A 26,528-nucleotide genomic window follows, 5' to 3' on the forward strand; every position below is an offset into this window, starting at 1 on the left:
GATTTATACCAGGTATGCAGGGATGATTCATCGTTAGAAAAACAATCAATGTAATCTATCACATTAATAAAACAAAAGAACCACATGATCTTATCAATTGATGCAGAAAAGGCATTTGACAGAGTCCAATACACATTCATGATAAAAATAGGAATAGAAGAGAAATTCCTCAGTATAATTAAGGGCATTTATACAAAGCCAACAGCCAACATCATCCTAAATGGAGAGAGTTTGAAAGCATTCCCCTTGAGAACAGTAACCAGACAAGGATGCCCTTTATCACCACTCCTATTCAACAATGTGCTAGAGGTCACAGCAGAGCAATTAGGCTAGAAAAAGAAATAAAGGGCATCCAAATTGGCAGGGAAGAAGTCCAAGTATCTCTATTTGCAGATGACATGATCTTATACACAGAAAACCCCAAAGAATACACAAGAAAACTACTGAAACTAATAGAAGATTTCAGCAAAGTATCAGGATACAAGACAAACATACAAAAATCAGTTGGATTCCTCTACACTAACAAAGAGAATTCAAAGAGGAAATCACCAAATCAATACCACTTACAATAGCCCCCAAGAAGATAAAATACTTAGGAATAAATCTAACCAGAGACGTAAAAGACCTACACAATGAAAACTACAAAACACTACTGCAAGAAACCAAAAGAGACCTGCATAACTGGAAAAACATACCTTGAACATGGACAGGAAGACTCAACATTGTGAAAATGTCACTTCTGTCCAAAGCGATGTACAGATAAAATGCAATCCCAATCCAAATTCCAACAGCATTTTTTAAGGAGATGGAGAAACAAATCACCAACTTCATATGGAAAGGGAAGAGGCCCCAGGTAAGTAAAGCTATACTCAAGAAGGAGAACAAAGTGGGAGGCCTCACACTACCTAATTTTAGAATCTATTATACTGCCATGGTAGTCAAAACAGCCTAGTACTGGTACAACAACAGATACATAGACTAATGGAACAGAATTGAGTATCTAGACATAAATTCATACACCTCTGACCAGCAAATATTTGACAAAGGCCCAAAGTCCATTAACTGGGGAAAAGACAGTCTCTTTAACAGATGGTGCTGGCATAACTGGATATCCATCTGCAAAAAACTGAAACAAGACCCATACCTCACACCATGTACAAAAACTAACTCAAAATGGATCAAAGCCCTAAATATAAGATTGATAATGATAAAGATCATGGAAGAAAAAAATGGGTACAATGCTAGGAGCCCTAATACATGGCATAAACAGAATATGAAACGTAAGTAAGAATGCACAAACAGCAGAAGAGAAACTAGATAAATGGGACCTCCTAAAAATCAAACACTTATGCTCATCAAAACACTTTATCAGAAGAGTAAAAAGACAACCTACAGACTGGGAAAAAAATTTTTGGCTACGACAAATCCGATCAGTGTCTAATCTCTAAAATCCATAAGATACTGCAAAACCTAAACAACAAAAAGACAAATAACCCAATTAAAAAATGGGCAAAGGATATGAACAGGCACTTTGCCAAAGAAGACATTCAGGTGGCTAACAGACACATGAGGAAATGCTCATGATTATCAGCCGTTAGAGAAATGCAAACCAAAACTACAACGAGATACCATCTCACCCCAACAAGGCTAGCATTAATCCAAAAAACACAAAATAATAAATGCTGGAGAGGCTGTGGAGAGACTGGAACACTAATACACTGTTGGTGGGAATGTAAAATGATACAACCACTTTGGAAATCGATTTGGCGCTTCCTTAAAAAGCTAGAAATAGAAGTACCATACGATCCAGATATCCCGCTACTTGGAATATATTCTAGAGAAATAAGAGCAGTCACACGAATAGATATATGCCCATCCACGTTCACTGCAGCACTGCTCACAATAGCAAAAAAAGATTGAAACAACCTAGGTGCCCATCAACAGACATATGGATAAACAAATTACGGTATATTCACACAATGGAATACTATGCAACGATAAAGAACAACGATGAAACCGTGAAACATAACACGGAGGAATTTGGAAGGCATTACGCTGAGTGAATTTAGTCAGTCACAAAAGGACAAATATCATATAAGACCACTATTATAAGAACTCAATAAAAGGTTTCAACACAGAAGACAACATTCTTTGATGGTTATGAGGGTGGGGAGGGAGGGAGGGGGGTATTCACTAACTAGATAGTAGAAACGAATTATCTTAGGTGAAGGGGAAGTCAGCACAACCTGACTAAACCAAAGAAGTTTCCTGAATACAACCAAACACTTTGAGGGACAGAGTAGCAGGGGCAGGGGTCTGGGGACCATGCTTTCAGGGGACATCTAGGTCAAGTGGTATGACAAAGTTTATTAAGAAAATGTTCTGCATCCCACTTTGGTGAGTGGTGTCTGGCGTCTTAAAAGCTAGCGAGCAGCCATCTAAGATGCATCAATTCATCCCAACCCACCTGGAGTAAAGGATAATGAAGAACACCAAAGACACAAGGAAAGTATTAGCACAAGAGACAGAAAGGGCCACATAAACCAGAGACTGCATCAGTCTGAGACCAGAAGAACTAGACGGTACCTGGCTATCACCAGTGACTGCCTTGACAGGGAATACAACAGACAGTCCCTGTTGAAGCAGGAGAAAAGTGGGGTACAGCACTCAAATTCTAGTAAAGACACTAGACTTAATGGTCTGACTGAGACTGGATGAACCCCAGAAAGCATGGCCCCCGGACTCTCTGTCAACCCAGAACTAAAACCATTCCTGAGGACAACTCTTCAGACAAAGATTAGACTGGACTATGGGACATAAAGTGATACTTGTGAACAGTGTGCTTCTTAGCTCAAGTAAATGGGCAGCTCCTGTCTGGAGGTGAGATAAGGCGGAGAGGGTTAGGAGCTAGTTGAACGGACACGAGAAATGAGGGGTGGAAAGGAGGAAGGTGTTGTCATACTATAGGGAGAGCAGTTAGGGCCACATAACAATGTATATATAAATTTGTGTATGAGAGACTAATTTGATTTGTAAACTTTCACTTAAAATACAACAATAAAATTAAAAAAAAAGAGTTGAAAGATGAGGTTGCTCATTATTTTTGCACTATTTGAACTCCAAAACATTGAGCTGTGATTAAACAGTTGAGGTTTTATCATAAAACTCACCATCACAGGCTAAGTATCCAGTTAATGAATGATCACATACTTTACTTTTTTCTACTCTTTGCCTTCTGCATCTTATCAGATAGTTATTTATCTAACGCAGGAAACAAACAAAAGATGTAACTAAAATAAATCCATATTTCTACCTGTTAGCTGCTGTGATAAGAGGTGTGTCAAGAAGAGATGGAAGCTAGTTAGAATAAAGCCTCTGATTCTCGAGATGTTTAGCTGTCTATGCGATTCCTGTCCTCCATTACCGGTAGTCATCTAGGTATACTGAAAAGCGGATTTTCTATACAGAAATTTGGGAAGAGTAAAAGGAGTTTCTGAGTATTTGCAACAACACGACCAATTCTAAAAACCCACTATAATATTTAATGGCTATTTTTATTGTTGTGAAGAGATACACACACACACTTACCAATTCGACATTTTTCACATCTACAATTTAGTGATATCAATTACATTAATCATGCTGTGCAACCACCACCCCGAATTGTTGTTAATGGTAATTTTTTACGCTGAAATAATTACATGTGCCAAACTCAGCTCAGACTGATTGAGAACTGCAGCTACAAAGGCTGGCCTGGCAGTTTGAGAACTCTCCAGCGGATTTTATGAGATGAGAACGCTCATTCCAGGTCTGTCTCTCCCAAGCCTAGGGCAAATGTACAGCTTACCCCTGACTTTGAAGTTTTTCTCTGCTACAAGGCTGCAGTTACCCACACCTCCTTCTAAAGGTGGATTCCCACTATCTGCAATCAGTTCCTGGGAAAACCAGAATATCAGCCAGAAAGTGAAATTCTTCTCCTCCTTTGAACTTAAAAAACTCAGTGGCTCCCTAGGCTGGGGCATATCCGTCCGTGGCTGTTCAGATGTTGGTTTATCTTCACGGATGTACTGACTGCACCCACATGGAGGCTCTAGACTTCCTGCTGGAGAGCTGATCCAGCACACTGATCCCCACATATGTGCTCTGTTTACATATTGGTTTGTTTTAATTTCATTGTCAGATTTAATAGTTCCCATTTACAATTACATTTCTTGGTTACAAAACATTTTGCCTTTTGAAGCTCAATGTCTTCCTTCAACAAACACACCCACACATTAAACACACAACACACCCTCTTAAAAAAGTCAGTGCATTTACAAAAGGAGGTCTTAGCCCTGAGAACGCAGGTGCTCCCTCCCATGTCTTTCTTCCAAAAAGCTCTCAGCTATTTCAGAGGCTGAATTGAGTAAATATCTAAACAAGCCAAAGATTAAGGATTTTATTTACTTGGCTATTATTCCAGGTTGCCATTTACCTCTGTTATTGAAACTATGTTGTAATGCTAGAGCCACTAAATTCTAACTCTAATTCCATGACATGCTTTTCTCATTTATTCTTGTTTTGCTGTGCAAGAAGGTTAAGGTTTTTGCCAGTGAGTGTGTCGCAAAGAACCTAAACCTGCTGAGCCTACATTCGTTCATGCATTCTCAGTCAACACATCTTACTTGCTATAAAACCATTTTACTATGCCACCTACAGATTGGCCCCCACAATATCTTACTCTGAGAACACTACATCTTCTTTGAGCACCAGTATTCATGACAAGGCAACTCAGTTGCCAAGAATTATAGTACAGCAAGGGGAAAAATAGAGTGGAATACACACGCAACCATTTCCAAAGCAAAAGCTTCCTGGTATAACCTGAAAAAGAAGCTTAAGGAATTACCAGCCGATCCAAGATGAGTCAGAGTGCCTGAATTCGAATCCTAGTTCTACCCCTTGCTACTGTGCAACCTTGAGCAAGTAAATGACTTCACCACTCCTTGGACTAGTTAGAGAATTAAATGAGAATATGTGCTTAGTACGGTACCTGACACGTTGAAAACACTGAACAAATGTTTTTGTGCGGTAGCTGTTGTCATTGTTCTCATTATTATTATTATTACTACTACTGTTATTCAACTAGAGAAATGTAAAAGCAGTAGAAACTAGTCTTCCTAACTGCAGCATTTGCGTAAAATCCCTATCCTAAAGTGAAATGCATGTGCGTTGAAAGGAAGACGAAAATGAGTGTACTGTTGAAATTCCAATTATTTTGAGTGTGTGATTTAAGATTTCAAGAGATTTTTAAAGTTTTGCTTTGTTTAAACTGCTTGAGAGAGTGGAGTTGAGCCTTACTTCTGGCCCTACAGCTTAGTCAAACTAAATAGACATTTAGTACTGTGAGGAAAGAGATTCAAAAACATGTCTTACCTGACATAACCTAATTTATCAAGAAAAGGAACTTGATAATGTTATTCAGAATCTTGAGATGTGAAAACTTTGAGATTAAAGAGGGATTATTCCATTAAAAAAAAAAAAACCTTTAAGGTAAAAATGAACTATCAAGTAAAAAAGAAATTAGGTTTAGGTACGATAATTCCTTGATCTTGTTTCATTATTAATAATGTTGTATCATAGTCAAAAGGAAAAAGTTTATTATGGAGATAGTTGGAAAGACCCAAATAAACACCAGAAGGTATCTTGTAAACACTCTTTCAGGAAATGACCCAGTTAAACCAAGAGAAATTTCCTTGTCTCTACGCTCCACGGCAACATATCAAACAAGAGTTGGTTAGCAAGCGCCAGTCTCAATTCCTCAACCAAAATCTGCTCTACACTATTATTTTTATTTTACAGTCACTTGTGTGCCTTCTAAATGTAACTCATCAGTGTATCCCCAATATCAGTCCTGCCTGAGGTGCTCCTGGCTCCAAATTTCCTCAGCCCTTGAAGCTCGATGCTCCAGGGGGTCACAGAAAAGCTTAGAAGCTAGATCAAGAGCTTTGTAGGAATAACATCTGTTTTTAACTCATTGCCAACAGCACACATTGGTAGCCACATGTGAGGAATACCATCTGTAAGTAACCATCTTTAAAGAAGATGCTTTCATTAATCAGTCAAAAGAAGATGAGAAAATATTATGTAAATTGCTTTTAGTCTAAAAATGGAATCAATGGTATATTTCTTGGAGTAAGACTATTAACAAGATATTTACCTGGGGGGGGGGGTAGTTCTCAGACTTCAAATAAAGTCAAACTCCAGAGACATTATCTTAAATGGTGACATAAACAAAAGAAGGCTACATTACCTTCACACAGCAAGTAGGAAACCACAGTTAACGGTTATACTATTTTTCAGAAAATACTATCAAAATGAGTGCTACCCATCAAAGGTACCCAGTGACCAAAAAAGTTTAACAAGAGGATAGTAATTAATGGTCTTCAGTTCAAAGAGGGGTCAAGATGTAGAGTCCTGGGAGTCAGCAGATGAAGTGGGTGCCTCAGGGTTTTGAAGGGAGACAGACTTGAGTTGAATTTAGACTATGCTATTTAATAGCTTTGCAATATTGGCAAAGTTACTTAACTTCTCTGGGCCTTGACTTCCATATATGTGAAATGGGGATGATCACCACCTCCCAGCACAGTGTTACAGGTATTGAAGATACTGTCCACGAAAGCATCCAGGACACATCCGTATGTCACAATCCCTCGACCCTTTCTTCACAATGAACCTCCTTCTGAGGTGCTGTGTATAAGTGTTCTCAGAAATCATTTTGCAGGAACTCCTGAGGTGGGGGACTCCCTGACGGATGTACAGGGTTTAGTAAGAGGTGCTGGCTCTGACCCAGAGAGAAGCTAAGTGGGAGCAGGTAGCTAACAGCCGTTTTGTCTAGCGGGGCCCTCTACCTATCCCTTCTATCCAGTTGTTTTACAACCAATATGCATTTGCCCAGTTGGCAGAATCTGAGGTTTTGTACTGAAATGACCTAAAACAGACAGAATTTGGTGCAGGGTGATAGAGGGCTTACAGGTTAAGAGCTAAATTTTGCCTGTTTAAAGTGCCCAGAGTCTACTGGTTAGCAAAAATTAGGTTGGTTGAATCAAATAGGAAAAAAAGAAAAAAAACCCAATACTAGAGGCTGGGTTAAGTTCAGCAGATGAAAAGGATTTATCATTCCCTGGTAAAGGCAATTTCCTTTTATTGATGTAAACGGATCAACATGCCATGTGGTTTCTATTACCCTACATTGTCAAAATTACCCAAAATGCCTATAAGTTTCTAGCATGATCCTAGGCAATTATCGGCCTCCTGTGTTACCATAACACACACGAATTACTTATTCCTGGTGTTACAAAGCCAATTTAATTAGAAAATCAAAAAACAGACACTTTTCCATGAGGGCATTTCACTGATAACACCTACACATTATCCCTTTTGTTTATCTGTATCTCTGAATACTGACCTTGTATTTTGGCTTGAGTTCTCTGCATCTCAAATCCTATCATCTATTTAGTTCCAGTTTTGGACCTTTTTCTTTCTATTTATAAGCAAAGTACACTTAAGTGGCTATTCAAAGGGTGGGTGCCTCTGATTTTTATGGAACGCTATCTGACTGCAGGAGTAGACTGGATGCCTCTTGGGAATGGCATCTCGTGAGAGTAGGCTGCAGACTGTAAAATCGGACTCCATCAGATACGCAAGGTGTGTTGAGAGCCTTGCTGAGGCCAGGCATTCGGTCTTTTTCCTCTGTTTCTGCAGCATAGCACCTCCCCCCAGTGCTCACCCCCAGGGCTGCCTCCTCTGGCTGTCCAACTAGTGCTGAGTATAAGCTAGCTGGCTAAGGGGGTAAGGAGGGACTGAGTTCCAGCCAGCCCTCCGTCACCAAGCCCTGTGGCCTGGTGCAGGACTGCAGAGCCCAAAGCAGGCACCTGTTTGCAGTTCCACCTCCCAGAGCCGGCTCCTCTCTCTAATGCTCACAAGGATGCAAGGCCCCTCACATAGACAACACTCTGGCCTGCATAATGCAGGGTCCGTGCATTATCCTTATTTATTGTGGTTAGGTTCCTTGAGTTGATTTCGACTCACAGGGACCCCATAGGGTTTCCTAGTCTGTAATATTCATGGAAGCAAATCCCCAGGTCTTCTCTCCTGCAGAGCTGCTGGGTGGTCTCGAATCACCAACCTTTCGGTTAGCAGCCAAGTGCTTAACCACTGCACCACGAAGGCGCCTTTATTCTTATTTAGTATTCAATAAATGTTTGCTGAGCTAAGTAAATCAACATCACCAATAACTAACACCATTTTTTCATTGTATTAGATCATTTACTGGTCACCAACCTGAGGACATTAAAACTGTAAGTTGGAATGAACGACAGCACTCTGGGCAGCTGTTCAAGCTTAGGCTACAAAGGCAGTGGGGCTGGAAGCAAGCAGTCCTGGGAAGCTAACACACACAGTATGGGAGGGGGGGTGAGGTGGGAGGTGGGGGGGACACATCAAAAGGAGGTGTGGAAGGCCAAGAGTCTAGAGTTGGCCCTGCTATCGTTAAGCCCCAACAGCTGACTTACCTTATATAACAAAGCACATTAACAGTCAGATCATCTAGCTCCTTTTAAATCAATTTGCAGGAGTTATCTATGATATCCTACAGTAAAATGAAAGCATTTTCCACTTGAATGCTGCTATTAATTTGCCAGACTGACCTGGTAGTCTTACACTATAAGAATTGCAAAATAGAAGAATCTATTTTACTATACTTTGTAGAATAGTGCAATAAATGTATGCGGGGCTTATCAGAAACACTCTACAAAGAAAGACTATGAACTATCTCCACAAGTCAAATGGATGGCATTCACTTAAGGGCTATAGCTTCCTCCCATCTGCTAAGTGAGGCTCCTTGATCAGAAAAGAGACTGAGGCCCATGAAGCCGGCAATAAGACAACAAGGATCGGAGGTGGGATGTGGTAAGCAGGAGGAAGACACGCCGGGGGCATGCGGAGCTACGGCAAAAACCTGACACCCAGACAACTAGGCAGACACAGTAACATGAGATCAAGAAAATGCGAGACAGTGAACAAGGGCAGGACAGAAAACCCTTACTATATATATATATATATTTTTACATTATGAAGGAATTGTACATTCACAAAAAAATTTGGGCTTACGAAATACTTGGAAATATTTGTGATCCAGAGATTTTCAGAATGAAGCAAATAAAAACCTGTTTCACAACAAGAAACATTTGACCTTTTAAGTATATTTTGATAATCATTTAATTAAACTCCTTCATTTAACAAATATTTATTGAAAGCCTATGTGTTAAGCCCTATTCCACATGCTGGGAATAGAGCAGTGAGCCTAACAGTCGGTCTCCCTCCCTTCATAGAGCTTACATTTTATTTGGGGGACACAGACCACAAACCAATAAATGAAATACTGGTTCAAACCCACCCAGTGGTACCATTGAAGAAAGGCCCGCCAAATCTGCTTTCATTGAGCTAACAGCCAAGAAAATCCTATAGGGCAGTTCTACTCTGTAACATGAGGTTGCCATGAGTTGGAATTGATTTGACAGCAAAACAAAACAGAAACAACAAATAATTACGTCAGGAAATAAATATGTGCTATGAGAAAAAAGCAGAATGAGGGGGAGGTGAGTGAGAGAAGGCCTCTCCGACTCCAAGGGGGAAATGAAGATCATCTGCATTTAATAAACTTTTGAGCAACCCAATGAAATCCATCTAAAGATTTATTTCCAACAGTGTAGCTTTGTGTGGCACGCTACAAGTTTCAACAGTGTCATCTTTGAATGTTACATACATCTGTATGTGAGGGGTCTCTCCATGGGTCACTTAACCCTCTGGGGCGGCTCTCCTAAGGCCAGGCACGTGTTCTTTAGCACGTTAGGGCATTTATTTCCACTAAGTCTCCACATCCCCAGGGCACGAATGTTGGCTAAGGCAGGCAGAACCTGCCACGTGCTAATGCTTCCCTCTCTCTTTAAAATCCCACTTAATTAAAAAAAATAAGGAGCAAAGAGACATGTTCTAAAAACTGCACACCTCAGGAACGGCTGTTCAGAGCCAGTGTGCCCCTACTGCTCTCACATGGGGCTGGGCCGGCCGGCTCCGCCACACCACAGTGGCGCTCAGGGATAAACTAGACAGCCCCATCACATGGTAATGCCTGCTTTAGAACTCAAAGTCACATCTACTGCTGATCTTCAGGGTTATGAAACAACATGAAATCCCTTTTCTGTTCAAGCTACTCTGTATCTATTTTGACAATAGCGACAATCCATCACACTACTGTTGAATAATGACTGTTTATTTAGTTTTCTTACTTTAAATATCAGCTGTACTTTTGCTGACAGAGAGGACTTACTGCAACTTGACTGCTGTCGTGTTTGTATTGTACAAATGACACCTGACAGTAAAGCCGCGTACTAAGCACATTTAGTCTCTTAGGTTAGTAATCAGGTTATTATAACAGATAAAAGCAACAATGCTCGTTACCTAATTGTGTCAACAAGACATCAGATTTTCAAAATTGCCTAAATATTTTGGGTCAACATGAATAAACATGTCATCCTGTCAGCTGTCTAAAATTAAAATGAATTTGCTTTGTGAAAAGGTGAGTTTCCCACCATCAGAATATTTGGGGCAGAAGAAGGGCTTCCTATAGCCAATTCAGTACAAAGTCCCTTCAGGAATTCAGTCACTGAGTCCCCTGGCTTGGGGGCTTCTTGTGCTCAATTCTACAAGGTGGCTGAATTGTTTTAGGGCAAACGGCTGGTTCTCGCTCCTGTGTTTGCAGCATATTCTTTCTAGTCCATTCTGCCACTGTCTCCCTCGGCTGTGATCAATGGGTCTCCTATGGCTCTCAGTTGCCATAAATAATGGGACCATCCAGCCAGCATCGAAAGCAGGACATTTAGGAGTTATCCGTGACATAGTTCTCTGCCACCTTCACAACACATCAATTCTAACACCTGCTGATTTTGCTTCATAAACATTTCTTGTAACGGTCTCCTTTTCATCCAGACTGCTCACTCGCCTCACCACCGCCACCCTCATCTTTCACCAGGATTACTGCCAATAAACGCAAGAGGCCTATTCAAATCGACCCTACCACCAAACAAAACAACAACCCACCGCTGTCCGGCTGATTCTGACTCATAGCGACCCTGTAGGACAGAGGAGAACTGCCTCAGAGGGGTTCCAAGGCTGTAATCATTACGGAGGCAGACTACCACATCTTTCTCCCTTGGAGTTGCTGGTGAGTTCCAACCACCGACCTTTTGGTTAGCAGCCAAGCGCTTAACAACTGCATCACCAGGGCTCCTGACCCCACCACGCCACCTCCTAATCCATCTGTCCTCAGCGGTCAGATTTATGTTTTGCAGTATCCTTCTGACTGATCTAAAACTATCCTAAAATTAAACATTTATTTAAAAAACAAACAAACCGTAAGACCTTGGTTTCTCATGATCTTTTACAGTATCGACAAGGTCCCACAGGATCTGAGGCCCATTTATCTCTCCAGCCTCGCTGTGTGCCACAACAGCACTCCTCCAGTTATGCCTCTGCCTGCCTCCCCCAGGAAGGGGCAGGGCCACCGGAAAAGGCTGACAGGAAGTAGGGGAAATGTGGCAAATGGGGTTATAGTGCTAACTGAACCATGGGTGGTGGCATCATGACCAAAAATCTTAGCAAGGAGGATTTTTTTTTTTTTTAAATAAGATTTTATTTTAGGATAGATTTAGATTTACAGAAAAGTTGCAAAAAGAGTACAGAGAGTTCCCATCTACTCTACACAGAGTCTCCCCTATTATCAACATCTTACATTACGATGATGCATTTGTCACAGCTAACGGATCAATACTTACACAGTATTATTAACTAAAGGAGCTCTGGTGGCACAGTGGTTAAGTGCTCCACTGCTAACCGAACGGCCCTTGGTCTGAACCCACCAGCTCCTCTTCGGGAGAAAGATGTGGCAGTCTGCTTCTGTAAGGATCACAGCCTTGGAAACCCGATGGAGCAGTTTTCTCCTCTGTCCTATAGGGTTGCTATGAGTCGGAGCCGATTCGATGGCAGTGGGTTTGTTTTTCATTTGTTTTATTATTAACTAAAGTCCATACTTAGTTCAGATGTCCTCATTGTTTAGCTAATGCCCTTTTTCTGTCGCAGGATCCCACCTAGAACACAACTTTACATTCAGTCGTCCCCTTAGGTTCCCTGTGGCTGTGGCACTTTCTGAGACTTGCCTTGTTTTGGAGGACCTTGGCAGTTTTGAGGAGTACTTTTGTAGGCTGTCCCTAAATTTTACTTTTTCTGATGTTTTTCTCAAGATTACACTGGAGTTATGGTTTTTTGGGAGGATGACCACAGAAGTAAAGTGCTATTCTCATCAAACACATCAAGGGTACATGCCATCAACATGACTTATCACTGATGACGCTAACCCTGATCACCTGGCTGAGGTAGTATTTGTCAGTTTCTCCATTGTACAGTTACTCTGTCCCTCCATTTCCATAATGTACTCTTTGGGAGGAAGTCACTATGAACAGATCACACCTAAGGAGTGGGCAGTTATGCTTCACCTTCTTGAGGGGAAAGTGTCTAGATCAATTCTTTGGAATTCTTCCACCCGGAAGATTTGCCTATTTATTGATTTGTTTGTTTGACTGTTCACTCATTTCTGTATATCAGTATGGACTCATGGATATTTGTTTTATACTTTGGGTTATAATCCAATATGGCACTATTTATCTGGTTGCTTAACTGTTCCAGCTGTGGCCACTGGGAGCTCTTCCAGTTGGCTCCTGACTCCCTTTGATGTGCTCCCATCATTGTGTGTGTTTCTGAACACTTTCTTATGCTCCAGGGTTATCTTGTATATTCCTGCCCCAGTCCTGGAATCAGCCATTTCTCCAAGAAGCCCTGCTTCCTTTGACCAGAGAATGGCATCAGAAACCAAGATCTGGGTGCTAAGTGTGTTTGCTGTTACTAGGACCAAGCAGGTTTATAAAGAAAGGAAATCTTTATAGATCGTTGTATCAATTCTCCTTGAAATAATGGGGTGACCTTTTGAAGTACAAACTATAATTCTCTGGTTGTTTCTTGAACAAAAATAATATGCAACAGGTTAGAAGAAGTGATATAGGATAACTATGACAAAAGTCAATGTGTTTTGAAGACTATAAAGCTCTGCAGAAATGTAAGGTATTACAATTTTAATCAGCTTAAGGTAAGGCCCTGCGGGCTTCTAGAATTTGGTTCCATGAATCAGTTTGGCAATGTGGAAAACAAGCTGAAGGAAGTATCACTGCTGAGAACTGACTCATTTATCTGCTATTCTTTTAGTCTTATCTGATGTTTGGTCCTTTTTAGAGCCCTGTCAACTTATCACTTTGTATCTCTACATGCACACTGCTTTTGGCCAAAGAGACATAAAAATGTAGCTAAGAGTTTCCTTTCTGTAAAGGAACATAGAAAGTTGTTTGACTTGCAAATAACCTCTTGGAATGCTAAAATTTTTGGACTCTAACCTTTCCCTTCCCCCACACAATTCTTAGCACGCCTCAAAGGTTGCAGGGTGAGAGCGGCAGGAATGCTGTAACCAGAGGCAGAAACACGACACTGAACAGGGCATCAGGCTTCTTCAGCTGTGCTGAGAATCCTTCTATCAGAACTACATTGGCTAAAAATGATTAAACACTGATAGTTTTGCTGCAAAAATCTCAAAGGGCTCATACGAAAACAGATTAAGGAAGATTTTATTGTCGGTCACTGCAAGTGCTCAGCTGCTAACCGAAAGGTTGGCAGCTTGAACCCATCAGCCGCTCAGCGGGGAAGATGTGGAAACCCTATGGGGCAGTTCTACTCTGTCCTATCGGGTTGCTGAGTCGGCATCAACTCGATGGCAGTGGGTTTTCTGGTTTAGTGCCAGCCAGGTAGGCCCCACCAATATCAATTAAAGACAGAGAGAAAGGGGGAAAGAAGGACTTTTGAGGTGTCATTAAAGCTCCTATCAGATCTCAAGTCTCATTTACATCTCCCACATTCTAAAAGTCAGACTATTTCAAGTCAAACCGTAAGTATAACCTGAGGAAGTTGTGGGAGTTGAAACAGAGCAGTTGGTGCCAGCTCAGTCCACAAGATCTGCGTATGGCTGGGACATCCCAAAGCCCCACAAGGCTTAGCTCAGTTAGCTCTCACTTGGGCCTTGGCTCAGTTGATCCCAGGATGAGAATATGGTAACAGCTGCCCTGACAGGGTAGGTCGGTACCCTTGGCACCATTCTGCGCTAACCAACAGGCAACAGTATTGCTTATTGAAGTTTCTGGGTCCAATTCAGCCGACAGTGGCTCCTATAGCCCTGGAAGATGGGTAGCATGGAAAGAGGATGTGCTCTGACTAGTCAATAAAAATGGGGAGAATATTACCTACGCTGTAGGGAATTCAACGAGGGAGCAGGGGAGAAAGCACCTGGCACACGGCACTTCTACAATATATTAGTCGTTTAGTTTTGTTTGAAAGACTAGTAAAATCTGAGCTTAAAAACTCAGCAAGGGCCATTTACCCAAGAATTTTAGGTAACACACAACATGAAAAAGACAACACAGTTTCCATAGGAAGATACATCAACTTGTATGCCTAATTCATCTGTCATTCACAAACTGCTGAAGTAATATAATTTCTATCCCTAATAATTCCATTGTTTTATTTTTTTGCAGTAAGAAACAATTCTGCTTTACAGTGGATATAAAATATTACTTCCTTGCTATTCACAAACCTCACTGCATATTTATCTTTCTAGAAGATCATACATTTTCTGAAATGATGGAGTAGAAACTGAACTTTGGATCATGTTCACCAAAGCACGTTTAAAAAAAATTCTAGTATATATTTTATAAAATGGTAAAATGAATGAAAATGCCACATCATCATGGTTTATTTTGAACAAAATACTCAGAAATACAAGACTTAACATAAACCAATAAATACTGTGGGGGTATAGAATGAATAGCAGAGTATTTGACAATGCCAATTTTAAAAAAGTATATAGAATTCAAGGAGCCCTGGTGGTGCAGTGGTTAAGAGCTCAGCTGCTAACCAAAAGGTCAGCAGTTTGAATCCACCAACCATTCCTTAGAAGCTCTATGGGGTAGTTCTACTCTGTCCTATAGTGTCACTATGAGTCGGAATCGACTCAATGGTAGTGGGTTTGGTTTTTGTTTTGTTTTTATATACAATCCAAAGATAGTAAAACCTCGTGCCAGTGTTCTTGGCAATTAAGAAAGCTGGTTTCACTCAGGTATTGCCATATTGTGGTTAGTGTTAGATTAAGTAACTGAATATTGTGCTTGTAACATATATCTTTCTGTGTTTCAGTTTTGAATGTGTTTAGAAACAACAAAGGCCATATTTTCAATCACAGACATTCTGATTTTCTACTGCATCTATTGTGTAATAACACACACACACACACACACACACACACACACTCTGAGATGCACTGGGAAAAGGAGCTAAGGAGAAGCAGGTGAGAAAGAAGTGTCTTGAAGGCAAATCTTTTTATCTACAAGTTGCCCTGGTGGCACAATGGTTTAAGTGCTTGGTTGCTAACTGAAAGGATAACAGTTCAAACCCACCCAGCATCTCCACAGGATAAAGACCTGGTAATCTGCTCCCATAAAGATTATAGCCTAGAAAACCCTATGAGACCATTCTACTCTGTCACACAGGGTCACTATGAGTAGAAATTGACTTGATGGCACCTAACAACAACAGGGAGATTTAATTAGTTTTCCCAAGTAACTTACAGATAGCAAGCAGCAGAGCTAGTAACTGCCAAGTCCAGTTCTATTTTACCATGTGATAGTGTTTACAGTGTTGAGAAGAAAACAATATAGATTCTTAAGAAAAGTCTCTGGTGCACCTTGGATTTTCCCTCTGGGGACCACTCTATGCAGAGTTAAGAAAACCAATGAACAAATACTCTGCAGCCCAGAGTTACAGAACACAGACACATGGTGGGTCCAGCAGTAGCCTTTAGCTGGTGGATGCAGAATAAACAACAGCAAGGAATGAAAGTTGAGGGATTCTGTGCTCTCTGGGATGTCCTTTGGAGTGGTTTTGGCCACAATGAGATTTATCTGTCTTTGGAGGCTAGGAAACACTGAGGGACTCAGAGCTAATAAGCAGAGCCAGGTCCCCATAAGAACAATTAATTCTGAAAAAAAGTTCTCCTATGTAGCATTTATTATTCAAAGACCAAAAGTATTCTGTATTTGACCACTCTGTACATGTATCATTCAAAGAACATAAGTACAATGTATAGGTACTCTGACCCTAAGAAATGGCCTAGAGTTAATGTAAAAACAAGTCTGGTGGTGCGAATGGTTAAACGCTCAACTATTACCCTAATGGTTGGCAGTTTGAACCTACCTAGTGGCACCTTGGAAGAAAAGGCTGGCAATCTGCTTCCGAAAGGTCACAGCCTTGAAAACCCTATGGAGCAGTTCTACTCTGCACACTTGGGGTCGCCATGAGTTGGAATCAACTCTACAGCAACTAACAACAAGTAAGGAGGTTGATAAAGTTGTGAGTTGGTCAGGGAAGTACATAGTTTGAAGATAGGTATTCTATTTCTTCACCTCTTGCTATTTATGATAATTCTTTATATTTATCTAGTAAGTAGTTAAATAAAATATATGAAGTGCCTATAAAAAATTACATTTTCATAGAAGAAGAATACCAACTAGAGCATATATACTTTTATGTTACAAATCTCAGTAACCTCACCACTTACTCCTAGGGGTCCCCTCATGTTAAGGCTGTGAGTCATCTACTGAGACATTCCTGTTTTAGGGTGCAGGTTGCTGCATACAAGACAATAAGAAGCCACTACTGGTCTTGTCTTGTAAATCCAATCCTATAAAGTGACAACAGACATACCCTCTTTGCACGTCCCCAATTCTTCTTTGACATGTAACCAATCATGCGAATTAATGAGATCTGACAGAAAAACATTTAACAAAAAATTAAAGTTTAAAAGAAGAATCGTCCTATTGTTGGTGTTAACTGGGAGTGTAATACTTCATCACGTCTAGTTTGAACCATGGACTTGTTTTCCTCTCATGAGTGTGTGAATTTTAATGCTAAAAATATTATGTTTCTTAGCACAAAAATGTTTCATACGAAGAACAGAATTTTAGAGAGGTTGTTGCAACATTCTCAGAAGCACAGGCCAAAAATAAACAATGAAAAGGATCTGAACTTTTGATAGACCGGTAAGTAAGCTGATATTTATGTGCAGATGGGATTTGGAGCTTGGTCTCAAAAAGGATAAGCTGGTCCCAAAGAATCCACAAGAAAGCTCCTAGAGCTACTACATGTAGTCAGCAAAGTGTCAGGGTGCAAGGTCAATACACAAAAATCAACTGGGTTTCTCCAGATTAGCAGTGAACTATCTGAAAAGGAAATTAGGAAAAAAAACAATTTAAAAAGCATCTAAAAAACACCTAGGAATAAATTTAACCAGGGACATGAAAGATTTGTATATCAAAAACTACAAAATGTTGCTGAAAGAAATTAAGGAGCTAAGTAAATGAAAAGACATCTGTGCTCATGGATTAGAAGACTTAGTATTGTTAGGATGTCAATACTACCCAAAGCAATCTATAGATTAATGCAATCCCTATCCAAATTCCAACAGCATTTTTTACAGAAATGGAAAAGCTGATTCTCAAACTCATATGGAATTGCAAGGGACCCTGAATAGCCAAAACAATCTTGAAAAAGAAGAACAAAGAAGGAGGACTCATGCTTCCTAATTTCGAAACACACCATAAAGCTACATTAACCAAAACAGTGTGGTACTGGTATAACAACAGACATATAGATCAATGGAATAGAATTAAGAGTCCAGAAATAAACTCATACATCTATGGTCAATTAATTTTCAACAAGGTGATAAGTCCATTCAATGGGGAAAGAACAGTCTCTTAACAAATGGTGCTGTGACAACTAGATCTCCACATGCAAAAGGATGAAGTTGGGTCCATAGCTGGCACTATACAGGAAAATGAACTTAAAATGGATCAAGGACCTAAATATAAGAATTAAACCCACAAAACTCTTAGAAGAAAACACAGGAGTAAAAAGAACCTTGTTTATTTACAAGGTTTATGTATATGACACCAAAAGCATGACAACAATATGACAAAAAGTAGATAAATAAGACTTCATTAAAACTGAAAGCTTTTGCGCAACAAAGCTTCACTTTCTAGAAAGTGAAGAGACAACCTACAGAATGGGAGAAAACTATTCGGGAACCATATACCTGATAAGTGTTTAATATCTAGAGTATATAAGGAATACTACAACTCAATGGCAAAAGACAAACAGCCCAATTTAAAAAGGGGAAAATGACTTGAATAGACATTTCTCCAAAGAAGATATACAAATGGCCAATAAGCACATGAAAAGATGTGCAATGTCATTAGTCATCAGGGAAATGCATACCAAGACCACAATGAGATACCATATCATACCCACTAGGATGGCTATTATCAGGAAAATAGAAAATAACGAGTGTTGGTGAGGATGTGGAGGAACTGGATCCCTTGTGCATTGCTGGCAGAGATGTAAAGACTTCGGCAAATGTGAAAAAAGAATATTCCCTGAAGATTTGAAAACAGAGACTCAAACAGAAACGTGCACACCAATGTTCACTGCAGCATTATTCACAATAGCCAAAAGGCAGAAACAACCAAAAGCGTCCATCAACACATGAATGGATAAACAAAATGTGGTATACCCATTCAATGGAATATTACTCAGCCATCAAGAGAAGTGAAGTTCTGATAAATGATACGACCTGGCTGAACCTTGAAAACATACTGAGTGAAATAAGTCAGTCACAAATGGACAAATATTGTATGATCCCACTTACATGAAGTATCTACAACAGGCAAATGTATAGAGACAAAAGTTTATCAAGGGTTACTGGGGCTGAGGGGAGAGAGAAAGAGGAATTATTGCTTAAGAGGTACTGAGTTTCTGTTTGGGGTGATGATAAACTTTTGGAAATAGTGGTGATGGTTTCCCAACATGGTGAATGTAATTAATGTCACTGAATTTTATAATTAAAAAGGTAAATTTTTTTGTTACAAATATTTTACCACGATAAAATTATCTTCTAAAAAAAGGATAAGCCAAGTACGACTCCACAGAGAATATACATAATAGAAAATCTATGTAACAAAGCAATCCTGGAACATCTCTTCTGTTCTCAACTCACCTGAGCTGTCTGTACCTTGCAACACCTCAAAGGGAAGATTTAATTAGGTTCTAACTTTTCAACAGGTAAAAAATCCAACTTGATACTTTGGAATTCCTAGCAAATGTATAGCTAAGCTTTCAGGAGAAGAAATAAAGGGAAAAAAAAGGAAAGGAGGAAGGAAGAAAGGGAGGGAGGGAGTAAGGAAAGGAGGAAGAGAACGAAGGAGAGAGGGTAGAAGGAATGAAGGAAGGAAGGCAGGAAAGAAGAGTTCTTTAGGTTAAAAAAAATACATTATGACCTATAGAATCTGAAGGCAAATTTTCTGAGAATTTATGATATTTGCACAATTTTTAACAATTTCCAATTGCAACATTTTGAAAGCTAAACCCTGAAATTCTATCCTTGCATCTAAATAAATTACAGTAAGTAAAAATTAATTTGTTTCTTAAATTGTACTTAAATAAAACAAATTTTAAATATAATTTGGGACAAAATGAGAAAATTTTAAATACGATTTGGGACAAAAAGCTCAGAACAAAATACACAGCTAAAGTATCATCTCTTTAAAAGGAAAAAAAAAAAAAACAAAATGTATGGAGAAAATATGAAACATTTTTCATTACAAATGGTGCAAAGACATAACTCAAACTGTTAATACTAAAACACATAACCCATAAAACTCTTAAAAAAAAAAAATCACAGAGAAGTTAGCACCCTTGTGTTGCTTTACCTTGAACCATGAGCAGGGGCTCTTTGCCGCCTCCATGTGCCAGCATCTCCCAGCGGTAGCGCTCACCCATGGCCCTAGAGGAGCAGAGAGACGTTAGACACCTGCACGCACAGCCCCCTCAGCCACCATGCACACTCGTCCAGAGTTTCTCAAGTGAAGCCACACTGATATCACATTCATAAAGGCTGCCACCACGAGACAATTCTGCCCTTTATTACTTTCTAGCTTCTAAAAACCTGGTTCCGATTTTTAAATTACAATAAGTAAAACCAGGTGTGGTATATTTACCATAAAATGCTAACTATTTCTGCCTTTCTGTTTTGTAGCATGGCACTTCTCCTTGTCGAAAGTGTTATTTAGTTTATATATTATAAAATAGATAAAAGATTAAATCTTATTCTCCATAACTTAGGATTTTGTTTAAGGTAGGATTTGAAATTATTCATGCCATGCTCTACTTTCAAAAAAGAGTATGAGATGACATTTAACGAAGAGAAAAATGGCTCTAAAATAAGGGTGAAAGAAAAAGAGCTGGCAGGAGAGGGTTAATGACACCAGGAAACCCTGACTGAGGAAATGGCTAATGGAATGAAAATGTGCTTCCTGAGTGTCCTGGTGGCCAAGGCAAAGAGCACACAACTCATTTCCATTTTCCAATCCTCCTTATCAGCTAGATATTTACATTTGTGACACCGAACTCTATAATGAACACTATCTTTAATAATAACTGAGGGTAGTTTTGAAGAATTTTTACAAATAGAAATTCTCCAAATTAATGGCACCTGGCAACAAGCTACTATTTCATATTTTATGGAAAAGGCAATTTCTATAATGCAAAGGACTACATACTCTGATAGCATAAGCAAATTAAATTTTGATGTAATTTTCATTCCAGTGTTTCTTGAGCATCTGATGTCCTGTAATTTTGGGAACATGGTTTCTACTCAGAATTTCTGATGGCATCACAGCATCAGAGACATACTGAACTCATGCTAGCTGAGCCCATGTCCAGAAGTGAGTGCTCAGGCAGAGCATGCCCAGGAGCAGGAGACATGGACAGAGGCTGTGCCTCTCAGGGCACAGGGTCGGTGACAGGCCTTGGCTGACCCCCAGTCTGGGGGGCTCGGTATCCCGTCCTTGCCAGGATATGGAGCACCTGCTCCCCCCAATTTAAATGCCTCCTCTTTAGGCCCCCAGTTCTTAAACTGCCTCAGAGCTGCACTGCCTGGCTTCCTGATGCAGGCTACCAGCCTGGGCATTTTCCAGAAATGGGATCAAAAAGGCTCTTTTGACAGAGGTTGGAAAATTTCTAGACCAGTGAGCATTTGTACTAGCTTACTTTATTATTATGTGTATATAAAAGTAAGGCAATGGCATGTCTAGGCAAGATGCACATCTAAAGGAGACATAAATGTCTGCAAATAAGTCTATTTAATGGCATGTGGTTTTCTAGTAAAGTGTAGTTTCTTTAAACAAGGCAATATTCTGCCTATTTTATAGAAATCTCCAGTAAGGAGTTATAATCCTTGAAATCAACTTATTGTAGTCAACTTTGGCTTTAGGTTCTTTCAAAATACGGACTAAATGTCTCCCAGTCTGCAAAGGGCAGAAGACAAAATAACATGAGTAGCAAACCATAAAATATTCAACAGTTACATTAAATCAGATGCAAGTTCAAAAGAGTTTGGAACTGAATGTGGTTACTAATGTCTGAGAAACTTCACACCTATGTTGAATTAGGGAACTGTGTGAGAAGCTGCGGGGTGTGGAGGGCGAGAGGGAGCCTGCACTGGAACCAGCAGCCCTGGATGTAGTCCTCATCCAGCTGGTTAACTGTGAAGCCTTGAACACACTACTCATCCTCTCTGAGCCTCAGTTTCTTCTTATAAAAAATACCCGCTCTGCCAAGGCTGCTGTGAAGGCAAGCTAACACACCATATGAGAACTCCAGGACACTCTGACATGTAAGAGGACATCGATTTTAAACCATGTTAAAGCTGCATGGCTGCCTGAGAGGGATTTGGAGATGTGTTTATTTGTGTGGTGAGGAGGTAGAACACTTTAAACAACTATGAGATCAAACCCTAATTAGTGGTTTACTTTCAAAGAAAGTTCCTGCTAAGGATTCATGAGAGCAAACCTCTACATCCCTTTGGTTCCTATTCTTGGAGGGAGTCTTGTTAGGAGGATCAGAAGGTGGCCACATCAGGAGCAACGGGAGGTCTTTTTTAACTCTTCACCCAAAGGAGGCCTGACTACTACAGGTGGCCTTTATCCCAGGCCCTCCTAGGCCCCCTCCTCCGCCATGCCCCTCCATCCTGGAGAGGGGAGTGAGCATCCTGTGTCCAGATCTGAGACTGGCCTTCCCTGGAACGCATCACAGACTCACTAAGGGCTCCTCATGAAGCCCCTGTGCACTGGCTAATCGAATGAAACATGCTCCTGGGAGAGGACCAGGGAGCCCTCATACAAAGACTGCAGTGCAGCCATCTACAGAAAAAGCTGTACTTTGTTGTGTAAATCAGCTGGTGTTAGAAATTCTGAGCAAGGCTGCAAGGGACAGAGCCTAGAAGGCAAAACAACTGAAAAGCGTCATCTAGGTGGCGATGTGCGCGTGGCCACCAGAAGTGAGCCATGTGAGCAACAGTAAGTAGCCCAGCTCTGTCACTGTTGACCAGATAAAACATCTGGGAGGGGACACCGTGCTCCAAACACCAGGCAGAGGACTGATTTCCAGAAAGAAACTGGGGCAGGCCAGGCTGCACGTGAACATAACAAAGTTCCCAATGGTGCTGCTCCTAAATTAAGAACAGTGGGAAGTCCTCTGTTTGGCAATGAAGAGGAAGTAAGGTGCTCCACAGAAGTGACAGATGACTGCACCTAAAATAAGGAAGCCTATTAAAAGTAACAGGAAACACGGACAGCCCTCAGACACTGACAATGGAAGGGGCTGGGCAAATGCAAAGAGCATAGAGAACCGGCAAAGCAACAAAGCCGCCAAGAGGGCTTGGGCCCTTTAGTGGTTAAGAGCTACAGCTGCTAACAAAAAGGTCTGCAGTTTGAATCCGCCAGCTGCTCCTTGGAAACCATATGGGGCAGTTCTACTCTGTCCTGTAGGGTCACTATGAGTCGAAATCGACTCGATGGCAACGGGTTTTTTTTGTTTGTTTGTTTACCAATGGTCCCCGGGATCACTAGGGAGTAGAAGCACGCGGACTCGTGTGAGTGAGGATTAAAGCCTGGTGTCACCGCTGTTCCAGGAAGCAGGAGGGAAGTTCACACGGGAAGGTCATGAGAGCAAAGGGCCTGGCTTTGGACGGACGCTGCCTCAAGAGCTTCTGATTTTCTCCCACATTTGGTCAGGGGAAAGTTCTCACAAGACTGACCTCTAATGTAATGGGGTGGGAGGTTACTGTAGTTAAAAAACGGGACATTTTATAAACACTTCCCCCCTTATTACCTGTTAAAAGGATTCTGTAGAAAACATTCTTTCCAAACCATGGAAGCCACTGCCCTGGACATCAGGTAAGAGTAATATTTGGCACCATAGCCCACAAGGTGGCTGAATCGCAGCTGCCAGGCCTGCCAAAATAAAAACAAGGCACAGGAAACAATGGACACTCTGTACTGTGAGAATATGAGGTATGAGAACACAACGGAAGCACACAGCATCTGCAAATGTTATAATTTAACTTCGTCCAGAGAGACAAGCCACTTACCATATGTTTAATGTTTTATACTCTAAGAAAATTTTGCTTCATATAAATATAATCTTCAGCACATTATAGATATGTTTTGCTCCAAATATATGATTACTCTTTTTCATTAAATGAGTTTAATTTCTTATGCTGCTTATAAAAATCAAAATAGTTGCTGTCTAATTGATTCCAACTCACAGTGACCTCATGTGTGTCAAGGTAGAACTGTGCTCTATAGGGTTGTCAATGGCTGATTTTTCAGAAGTAGATTGCCAGGTCTTTCTTCCAGGGTGCCTCTGGGTGGACTTGAATCGTTTGGTTATTGGCCGAGTATGTTAACCATTTGTACCACCCAAGGACTCCTACACTGATTACATTTTATTTCACATGACTATCTAGACAAACGGAAACCCTGGTGGTGTAGTGGTTAAGAGCTACAAATGCTAACCAAAAGGTCGGCAGTTCAAATTCACCAGGTGCTCACTGGAAACCCTATGGGGCAGTTCTACCCTGTCCTATGGAGTCACTATGAGTTGGAATTGACCTGACGGCAACTGTTTTTTTTTTTTTTATCTAGATAAGATAAAGTCACGAGTTTACTTATGTTTTAATAATTTGGATAGTTCAAAAAGTTTACTCTGCAATGAATATTTGCTGCATGAATCACTTTTCATACGCGCTCGTTTTTCTAACGCTAATAACTTCCATGTTTTTACCATAATTACATTTTATGACAAAGCAAAAAGGCACAGAACAGAAGAAAAATAGAACAGAATGGAAAAACATAACTTTATAAAGACGGGTGATCTGGGAATGCATTTCTTTTTTTAGAAGAGGCTCAGCCTCTCCGTGGGAAGGGTGAAGAAATTGGCAGGGCTCCCTGCCTTCTCTAAGCTCATTCAGCTGGTTTCCTAGTCATACTAATGAAGAAGATGACATTTGATTGTCCGTACAAGTTCATGGCTGCTGGGATTCACTTCTTGACAGAAATGAAGGGAGGACAGCCCAGAGATGATGGTGACAATGTTGACAATGGAGCAGGCTGGACTTTTCCTGTCTATGCCAGCCAGTTTGGAATGCCCAGTCATCGGCACTGGAACAGGGCATTTTAAGTCTGGCAATGAGTACATCCATTCTTCCTGAGGACAACGATAGTTATTACAAGAAAGACCAGGTGGGTTTGTCAAGAATACTATTTCATTGGAAAATTTTTTCCCTACAAATACTGCTCTTTTTCTATGCCTTTAAGTTGAAAACACCTACATTGTGATTAGTTGGTTAATAAAAGAGGGTTGTCCAAGTATAAAAGCATAAGCTTATTCATTGTAACATTGCTGCAACAAAAGCTGGGATTATAAAAACTATCCTCAAAAGACATATTTATGACTTACAAGTTTTTACTTCTCTGAAACAAACAAATCTGACATGTAATGATCCACTTTCTTCTAATGTATGCTTTATCTGACATTAAACATAATTCCCTAGAAAATAAAGTATGAAGTATAATTCTCGCTACAAATCTAGGAACTACATAAGCGAATTCTACTTAACATATTAAGAAACAAACATCTAAGAAAATACAGTTCCTTTATCACATTGGTATGACAATTTGAGAACAAATTCTGAGTCCTCTATCCACCATTACACAATAACTCTAAAGATGAAGTCTGTAGTGCTAAGTTACTCTCTGATTGTGTCCAACTCTTTAAGACAAATAATTTGCCTGGACTGGGGAATGGAACAGTTGTAAAATAAGTTGTGCAGGAGCACTCAAATTACTTTAGAACATGATGACATCAAGGCAGAGATTAAGGATTATCTTCAATATCCACTCTCTTCTTTCTTCAAAAAGGGTATGATTACGAAAAGAATATGATAGTGGGCAACTTCTGCACTATGTCATTGAAAGAAAGAGTGTGTCCCTCTCCTTTCCTCCTTTTTTTTTCCTTTTGATTGGCTGGCATGTGGATATGGCGATGGTGAGCCATGTTGAACCATTTATGAAGGTATGCCCCCAGGGATGGTAGACCAGCAAGGAAGAAGGAGCATGGTCTCTGACCCCATGAGGCCACTGCACCTGGTCTGGACAGTTACACTCACACAGTTATCAGGATCTCTGTTACAGCAACCAAACCTATACCCAACCTGATACCAGATGTTCCTTCACTCTAGGCACAGGTGCTCTCGCCATGCAGGACCATGAAAACATGACATACAGCTCCTGGGGGCCTCACACTTGCTGGGAGAAGCAGAGCACTAGAGAAGTAGACACTTAATGGTTTCTGCCAACAAGTGCCCTCAGGTGGTATTGGAGGGCTTGGGAAGGTAGAGATAAGCTTTTCACCCTATTTGTATGCAAAAAAAAAAAAACAAAAAAACTAATCTGTTGCCATTGAGTCCCACTCAAAGTGAACCTATAAGACAGAGCAGAAATGCCCCATACGGTTTCCAAGGAGCTGCTGGTGGATTCAAACTGCCAAACTTTTGTTTAGCAGCCAATTTCTTAACTAGTGCACCACCAGGGCTCCATTTGTATACAAGTGGTATTTAAAATTACAGCAAACAGAACCATCTATTGGTCAAATTTCGCTATAACAGAGTAAACTTTTAGCCAAAAAAGGAGATTCCTTGGAATTCATCTATAACATATACAAAGTTCTTATACTCTGCCTTATTTTAAAAAAGGGTATCTATTTCAATTTTTTTTTTTTTTAATATTTTATTGCACTTCAGGTGAAGGCTTACAGAACAGATAGTTTCTCATGTAACAGTAACACACATGCTGTTTTATGACATTGGTTAACAACCCCGCAACATTTTAACC

At 40.4% G+C, this 26,528-nt stretch overlaps 1 protein-coding gene across 1 annotated transcript in view; it reads right to left on the reverse strand.

The window, feature by feature from the left end:
• The window catches only part of MIPEP (mitochondrial intermediate peptidase), a 216,772-nt gene that overhangs the window by 13,032 nt on the left and 177,212 nt on the right, over positions 1 to 26,528 (reverse strand). The window contains exons 18-19 of the mRNA XM_004386578.1: positions 23,467 to 23,588; positions 20,007 to 20,080 (exon numbers count right to left, since the gene is read on the reverse strand). Of these exons, the coding sequence (XP_004386635.1) occupies positions 20,007 to 20,080; positions 23,467 to 23,588 (196 nt within the window). The remainder of the gene's footprint in view (positions 1 to 20,006; positions 20,081 to 23,466; positions 23,589 to 26,528) is intronic.

This window comes from Trichechus manatus, unplaced genomic scaffold (genome assembly GCF_000243295.1).
Source record: "Trichechus manatus latirostris isolate Lorelei unplaced genomic scaffold, TriManLat1.0 scaffold00168, whole genome shotgun sequence".
NCBI lineage: Eukaryota > Metazoa > Chordata > Mammalia > Sirenia > Trichechidae > Trichechus > Trichechus manatus.